General features: G+C 32.8%; 1 protein-coding gene across 1 annotated transcript in view; it reads left to right on the forward strand.

The window, feature by feature from the left end:
* The window catches only part of VEGFC (vascular endothelial growth factor C), a 104,028-nt gene that overhangs the window by 69,365 nt on the left and 26,293 nt on the right, over nt 1–8,370 (forward strand). The window contains exons 2-3 of the mRNA XM_011371477.2: nt 3,713–3,926; nt 5,360–5,550. Of these exons, the coding sequence (XP_011369779.1) occupies nt 3,713–3,926; nt 5,360–5,550 (405 nt within the window). The remainder of the gene's footprint in view (nt 1–3,712; nt 3,927–5,359; nt 5,551–8,370) is intronic.

The raw sequence follows: 8,370 nt of genomic DNA on the forward strand, positions 1-8,370 counted from the left end.
ATAATGACAAGTAAACCCACCCTTGACTAAAAAATTTATAATATACTTTTATAGCAAATATCCATTTGAATCATCCAAAAACTTTGAATAAAATGTTATTATAGTTGACCCTTAAACAATGTGGATTTGAACTGTGTGGGTCTACTTCTACACTGATTTTTTCCAATAAATGCCTGTATTGTTTTAAATCTGCAGTATGCATTGTTCTATGTCACTTTATGTAGGGAACTGGCACATCCACAGATTCTGTCTGGTATTTAGGGGAGTCCTAGAACCAACTCCCTGGGGATGCTGAGGGAAAACTAAGTTTCAAAAATTATGTGCGGATTTTCAGCTGTATGGGGTCAGTACACCAAGCCCCACTCCATGTTGTTCAAAAGTCAACTATATTTTAATTTTGCAGAGTAAAATGACGTTTAAAGAAATGAAATCTAATGCTACTCTATTAATAAGGTCTATAAAAATGGAACTTTTGATACTAAAGCTCATTTTACTTCCACACAAATATGATAATTAAAGTCTAGTAGGAATAGGTAAATTGCTTGGTATTTTTTTACGTTTGTCTGTGATAGCTTTTGCTAGTGATTGTTATAAATTACATAATAAAGTTATACTTTATGCAGCAACAACAGTAAAGTAAATCAAAAGCTGAATTGAGAGCATATACAATGTACAGCCTGCCAATGTACTTAGAGATCATTACTCTTCAATTTTTATTTTGGTAATAAAAAGTTAATATGTTTATTATTTAAAATTTAAAATACAGAAATGTATAAAAAAGAACATAATAATTGCCTTAATTCTGAAATTTGGAGAAGTTAACTATTGTTTTTGCTGCTTATAACACTATATACTCACATGTATACAATCTATTCATATATAAATTTCGTTCTGTGAAAAGATCGTACTACAGTTAAGAACATTGTGTATACTGTGTATAAATTGTCTACTTTTTCATAGAATATATTATGAACTTCTTTTCATGTCTAAATTATACATTGTAGCATCGTAGAGTGTCATTACATTACTTTCCATGCTAATTTCTGTTTGCACTGTATATTATTTAATCAATTATTATGCACTATTTTAGCAGCCTTGTGATGAATTTGAACATATATCTGGTATAATTACATTATTACTTCAATTGGATAGGAAATTTAATGCCAAAGTGAATTTGCTGTCTAAAATGGAGGTTGTTTTTAAGGCCCTTCAACTTGAAATAGCACATTTTTCATGAATAGCTGTGCAAATTTACATTCCCACCATGATTGAAAGGAATTACAGTTTTCTTCACTTTTTCCATCACTGAATATATATTTTAATATATTTATTCTTTGTGAATATTCAGTTCAAGTTCTTTGCCCATTTCTTCATTGAAGTACCTGCTTATTTTTTCACAATAACATGTTAATACAATATTTTAAAAATGTTAGTCCTTTTTCATCTGTCATCTATACTGCAAATAGTTTTCCAACTTTACTATTTGTTTTTTATTTTGTTTACAGTGTTTTCTACCTTACAGATAGTTTATATTTTATTTTTACATTCACTTTTATAAAGGCCTTTTTCCAGCCTATAAATATAAATATAATAACTTTTATTTTCTACTAACATGTTTTGTTCATTTTTTAATATTGCATTTTCTTTATTGTGAATCGTATGCTGTATGTTTCTCCTACTGATCTTTTAGGTAACTTAATGTTCGCTCTTACATACGTAATTATTGTTATAGTTATTTTTTATTTCTAAATTTTAAAGTGCAAAAGTGATTTGCTTTAAGACTTCAAGTAACACTTAATTGAAAGTCCCTCTTTATCACAATCTTTTTTCTTAGAAGTTTGATGCATATCTTTCATTGTGCAGTGTATAACACTGGTGTGTTGTATTGCATCTCCTCCTGTTAGAGCGAACACTCATGCCAGTTTCATGTGAGATTCTTGCAGTCAGCTTAGGTCACAACCTGACTGACTTTAATTGTGGCTAAGTTACAGGGGAAAGAACCACAGAGACCCACAGATCACACAGTCCAGTGTTGCTCCTTGTGTTCAAGGGTGAGTCAAGCAAACAGAGACAAACAAAAGCCATTTATAATGTATCCCTTCAGGTAGCACTCACCGCAGATATACCTGTGCACTTGTATCATCTTTCTCTCCAGTAATCATCCTTTTAGATTCTGTAACATTTTTTACTCTTGAATGTTGTGTCATATGTGAGATTTTTCTGAGACAAATAGTTCATAAACATTTAATTGGAAAACTCTGTGAGAGTTTTTTGTCACTTTCATTTTAGCTAAGATCTCTCCATCCCCACCCTCCATCTATTCAAAAGAATTATATTTTTGTATAGCTGTATGGCATATCAAAAATCACTCTATATATTCCAGAAGGCAATGGATTAAAACTATATTTTCATAACAAGACCTAAAGAGATTAAGTGATCAGCTCAATTCACACAATAAATGAAGAAAAGGGAAACCCCAAAATTTATAGCCATTTTTATTATCTAGTAGGAAGTTTTGTAATAACATAAGAAAACTACATTAAATTATGTCTCTCAAAATGTAGTACAAAAATCATCTATTTCAGAATATCTTGATTATTAAAAGTGGTGGTGAAAGACTTTCTATTAATTAGCGTTTCAATTTGCAAAGCAAATATATTGACTTTGTACTTCAAAAATTGGTGAAAGACTGTATTAAATAGCATTTCAATTTGTAAAGCAAATATATTGACTTTGTACTTCAAAAAAAAACATTAAAACGAAGTTTCTTGCTTTCCATTCAAGAAACCTGATGGGGGGATGTAAGGGGCAGTTACCTGCGTTATTAACAGCTCTCTGGTCTGGAGCAAGTATTTACTTATATATTCAGCCTTTGAAACTGGGATAATCATGACAACATAAAACAACACTTGGGGTTGTATTTCACATTTCAGATAAAGTTAAACAATGGGCCACATTTTTCCATAATTACAACATATAATTTAGAAAAAAATATATTTTTCTTAAGTATGATAACTACTTGAATATAATTTGGAATGTTTTACTTAATTGGATGCACTAATATAGACAGTTAACTATTTGTAAGCAGAATTAATGCTCTGTGATCTATTCCATGTCTTTTTTATACCAGAATAAATCTTTATGATCAAATTTTTTGGAAATACTGGAGGTTCTGCAATATATAAACCTTGCTGTGATGCTGTTTAAATCCCTTTCTTCATGTGATTATCGATTCTTAAATAGCTTCAGTAAAACGACCTTATTTTAAGCATCCTGCTTAATTATATTTTGTCAATGTTGATAACTTAAAATGAAACAAAGCATGAGAGTGGATTTCACTTTAATTTTATTTATTTTGTAGGATAATACAAGCTTGAATAAATTTTTGAACTTAGAAATTCACCATTTATATAAAATAATTATAAATAAAATAAGCTACTTCAAAATTATTTTTAATATTATATCCCACAAAATTCTTATCTCGAAAACTAAATATTACATTTTAATGGTGGGATTCAATTTCATTTTGATTATGATATTCAAATTAAAATAAGAATACTTTACCATGAAAAATTAAATAATTCAGGGATAATTAATAATATTTTTAATAGGGATCCAGCATATATAACATTAGACCTAAAAGTTTTTCAATGCATCTGTTTCCAGATCCCTCAATCTGATAAGTAATTGATCTTGCATGTTTCTTTGACAGGCTTATGCAGGAAAAGATCTGGAGGACCAGTTGCGGTCGGTGTCTAGTGTAGATGAACTCATGACTGTACTCTACCCAGAATACTGGAAAATGTACAAGTGTCAGTTACGGAAAGGAGGCTGGCAACAAAATAAAGAACAACCCAATGTCAAAACAAGAACAGAAGACACTATAAAATTTGCTGCAGCACATTATAATGCAGAGATCTTAAAAAGTAAGTATGGGGAAGAAAATATATAATAAGCTTCATATATCAACACAGTGAGTTACCAGCCTGGTTCTTTAATTTCAGCATTTGTACCACCGAACAGCTTTAAGGGCCGGAAGTAAAGAAAATGTCATTTTCAAAATATAGCATTTTGTGATTTCACTGTGAGTAGTTAAGATAATTTCTCGAAATATAAAGAGAGAAAGATACATGCATATCGACACTTTAATTTTTTTGAGGTGCTATCCCATCGAAAAATTTTAAAATATATAGATATATTTTACACATTGTCAGTTTAATCATGTAAACATTCCATATCTTACAAAATAACTGCACATAAATTTTCTTTCTGATGTAGATTTAGAAATGCTTAATTTCTAAACCATGCCAGATCATCTTTTCAAATACTACTTGTTGCCTTGTTGCTTCATAGGTAACTGGCTTAAGAGCTAGATTTTGATAAAGCCCTGAGAGACCTGGCATAAAGTGTCACAAAAAAATTATGATGTTGCATAAAATGCCCACCATAGTATAAGTTGGTGGGTTACTTTTAAAAAGTAATTCCCTTCAGTTATTAGATATTAATTTTTATGAAGGTTTGAGATTGCAAAGTATTTTGAGAACAAAACCAACCAAACAAAATGGCTTTGTGGTTGAATAACCAATAGTTTATGTCCTTTTCTCCAATATTCTTATTTTAGGGGAAATGTGAGATATATAAACTAGAACATTTAGGAAGTACATCATTTGTAATGCAGTATTCAAAGAGTCAGCAATGCTCTAAGTAAACCAATTAGAATTCCAAGAGAACATGAAAGAAACAGGAAATTTTGACTTTCCTGAAAAAAGTTAGTTTAAGATAGGTGTCCCAGTTGATGGAAAATATCCTTGCATTTCAAGTAGCTACCACCATGACTTTACCCAAAATTGCCAAATAGCCTGCCTGAAAGTGATTTTGAATTGAGTCCAAAACTATAGTCATGTTCTCATTTACATCTAAGTTTTAAAAGAAAAATTAAATCATGTTGTTTATATTTGCTTTGAGACCACAAAAAGAGTACATACTATAGCAAATGAGCATGACTCATCTTCGCAGGTCTTATAAACATCTATATATAAATTTTCATTTTCTTGAGTAAAGAAAACCAAACATAAGTGCTGCAGAATATCGGCATAATATTCTGCATAGTCGTAATTCAACTTGTTTCATGGTTGTAGAAATTAGATATTTTAGAAAATATCCTTAGCTGCTCTGTTAAATATTATATGGTATTCCAATTCCCGGGCAATTTAGGATCCTGTCAATTATTTTTTTAAAGTTATGCATAACACTTTAATCTTAAAATCTAAAATCAAATGTGAGCAACTTCCAACTGCTGTGGGCTGTTTCCCTCTTCGTGGCTTCTGTGTAACTTCTGGCCTTCCCTATGACTCGACAGGTATTGATAATGAGTGGAGAAAGACTCAATGCATGCCACGTGAGGTGTGTATAGATGTGGGGAAGGAGTTTGGAGCAGCTACAAACACCTTCTTTAAACCTCCATGTGTGTCCGTCTACAGATGTGGGGGCTGCTGCAACAGTGAGGGGCTACAGTGCATGAACACCAGCACAGGCTACCTCAGCAAAACGGTAGGTGTTTCAGCTTCCTCAGGAGGCCTCTCAAACAGAGCCCTTGACTCTGGAAGTGATATGCTTAAACTCTGGTCCCTTTAAAGTAACAGTTCAATTCGGAGTTTCTTGTATTTTCTTTGGGAAATTAAGTTTTTAATTTTGTGGTTTTGATGTCATGACAAAGGAAGTAAATGATGCTTTATGAACTCTTTTCATACATGGTATCAAAGCCAAGTGAAGGAAATAGTAAATATACATATGAATGTGTGTATGCACATCCATGCACATACACGCACATACATTTACACACACATATGTTGACCTTTGAGGATAAACATTTTCATTTGTCAATAAATTACTTTTAAATGATTAAGACTTCTAATTATAGAGACACAGTACACATTACATATTCAATATATATAATTACAAGTATGTGATCTATGAAACAGTGGAATAGTATTGACATAAGCCATCACATTGAGCATATTTATTGTGTTCATTTAGAAAGCAAAGGATATATTCTGACACCAAATCTTGGGTATTTTGAACAAACTGTAAAGCTCCTAATAAATAACCAAGAAACTTCCCTTATGGTTCAGTTTGGAAGCAGGATTTTCACAGCAGACGTACAGACCTGCAATCCTTTGGTGGAAGAGGAGGCTGGCTGTCAGAGGCCACGTCTCGGTGCTGATGACCCACCATGGAGTGTTGTTTAAAATGATGTGTGACATTGGCCTCTGCACGTGTTTGGAGAAGCCCAGCCCGCAGCTCTGAGCTTGCGGATGCAAACTCCTTCCTGAAAGACAAAACCGTGGTTGCTTGAAAGGCTTTTCCAATCTATTTTGAGAGTTGGAATAGCATAGGTAATCTGGCTCCATTCGGAACTGGCATTTGACCTTTAGAATGAAAACTGAAAATATTTCAAAAATGTGTTGATAGATTTAACAAATAAGAGAACAGTCTCTTCTCTTTTCTTCCATTTGTAGTTTATAGGAGCAAAAGTCAACATTGTATTCCTCTTACTATTGGTTTACTAAATATATGTTTTATGTGCCAAATAGACAACAAGAGTGCCTTAGGTAGACTCTACACTTGGAAAACAGAACATTAGTACATTGTCAGAAACAAAACAAATAAACTTTGCCTCTGGTAACCACAAATGGTTTTTCTGTGACCACTGCATATTTATTCCCTACATTTGTCTAATTAGGTCCCATATTCGCCTAATTGGTTTTGGGGTGAAATTATTCAGAGACAAGTGTGTATACACACAGTATACAAACTGCTTTGTCAGGTTGAAGGCCACAGAGGAGTTTAGGCTTTCAAAGTTATAAAGTGTCAGGGCTAAAAAGCATTTAGTGCTAAGTTTCAGGTACACGTAGCTGAAACAGAATTTGGTCCAGCATCTTCAGTACTTAAACATCAAATATGTTATTTTTTTCTATAAGAAAATTGCCTCCTTTATATCACATGGAATCAGTTCTCACTATATTTCATCTTCTTTTACCTCCAGGCTTCATAGAATTTGGGATTACTCTTATAATTTATCATGTTAATATTACCCGCTTCCTCTCAATCATCTACTCATGTGAAAAATCAAAATTTACCTATAAAATGTTCAAAGTCTATCTTTTGTTGTTGGTTTATGTTGTCCAGTTTTGTGTTGATCTTTTATTTCAAATAATTTTTGCATTGTGTTCTTAAATGTATATATCATTATAACAGCTGAGTAGTTTTCATTTTAGCATTGCAGTTTTTTTAAAGATTTGCAGATATTTGGAATTAAAATTTTGATGTTAATTGAAAACAAGGTACTTAGTTTTCAGGGTTCTGTCCCAAGACACCTTCTTCTCTGACTCTATGTACTCCAGGTTTCCCCACCTACTCTTCTGCTCTTCATGGTGATTTATTCCTAAATCTTTATCCCCGGCTCAGACTTCTCTTGTGGTTTCCCTACTACCTACTTAACCTGTAACTTGGCTTTCTCTCAGACATCATAGTTGATCAGTGTCAGACTGGAGTTATGACCATTTTTTCCCCCATCCCCACTCCACCCTCACAAATAAACAAGCAAGTAAAAAAATCTTCTTTTTCCAGTATTCTGTCTCAATAAATGACACCATTCATTTAGTCGATCGATCCAAGTTATTCTTCCTTTCACTAAAAGCCTAATCAATAATTCCAGTTAAATCTACCTTCTAACATCTCTGGAATCCATCCTGAGTCTTCATCCTGCTGATCCCACTCTGGTCTAGGCCATTCATTACTCACCGGGACCGGCCTAATAACGGGTCTCAAACCTCCATTCTTATTTCCCTACAATGCATTTACCACATTTTAGCAGTGAGAATTTTTTCTTTTCTAAATAATAAATCACATACTGCTCAAAACTCTTCAGTAAAATTTGTATTCTTGGGACTAAGCCAGCATTCAGCTAGTGTATTGATAAACTAGTCTTTTCTAATTGGATTGTTCAGGATGGCAATCATTCTGATAGGTTGGTGCAAATATTCAAAATTGCTGAGTATTTTGAATGGCATTCCTCTTTAGGTTAAATCCTTCAACATGGTTTACAGGGCTCTCCATGGCCTGGCTAATGCCTAAATCTGCACCCTCAGTTTTCACTACTCTTCCCGTCAAATAGTACTTTCCACCAGGACCCAAATTTTTTTACTACTTAAATTATGCCAATATCTCTTATTTCCAAATTACTACAATGCTGTGCCCCATGTTTGGAACATCTCATATTTCCACTTATCTAGCTAATTTCTACTCATCCTTAGGCCTAGACATAAATGTCACTTCCACTCATGTTGTATGCTCCAATAGCATCATTTT

This window comes from Pteropus vampyrus, unplaced genomic scaffold, assembly GCF_000151845.1.
Source record: "Pteropus vampyrus isolate Shadow unplaced genomic scaffold, Pvam_2.0 Scaffold8, whole genome shotgun sequence".
In the NCBI taxonomy this organism is placed as follows: Eukaryota; Metazoa; Chordata; class Mammalia; order Chiroptera; family Pteropodidae; genus Pteropus; species Pteropus vampyrus.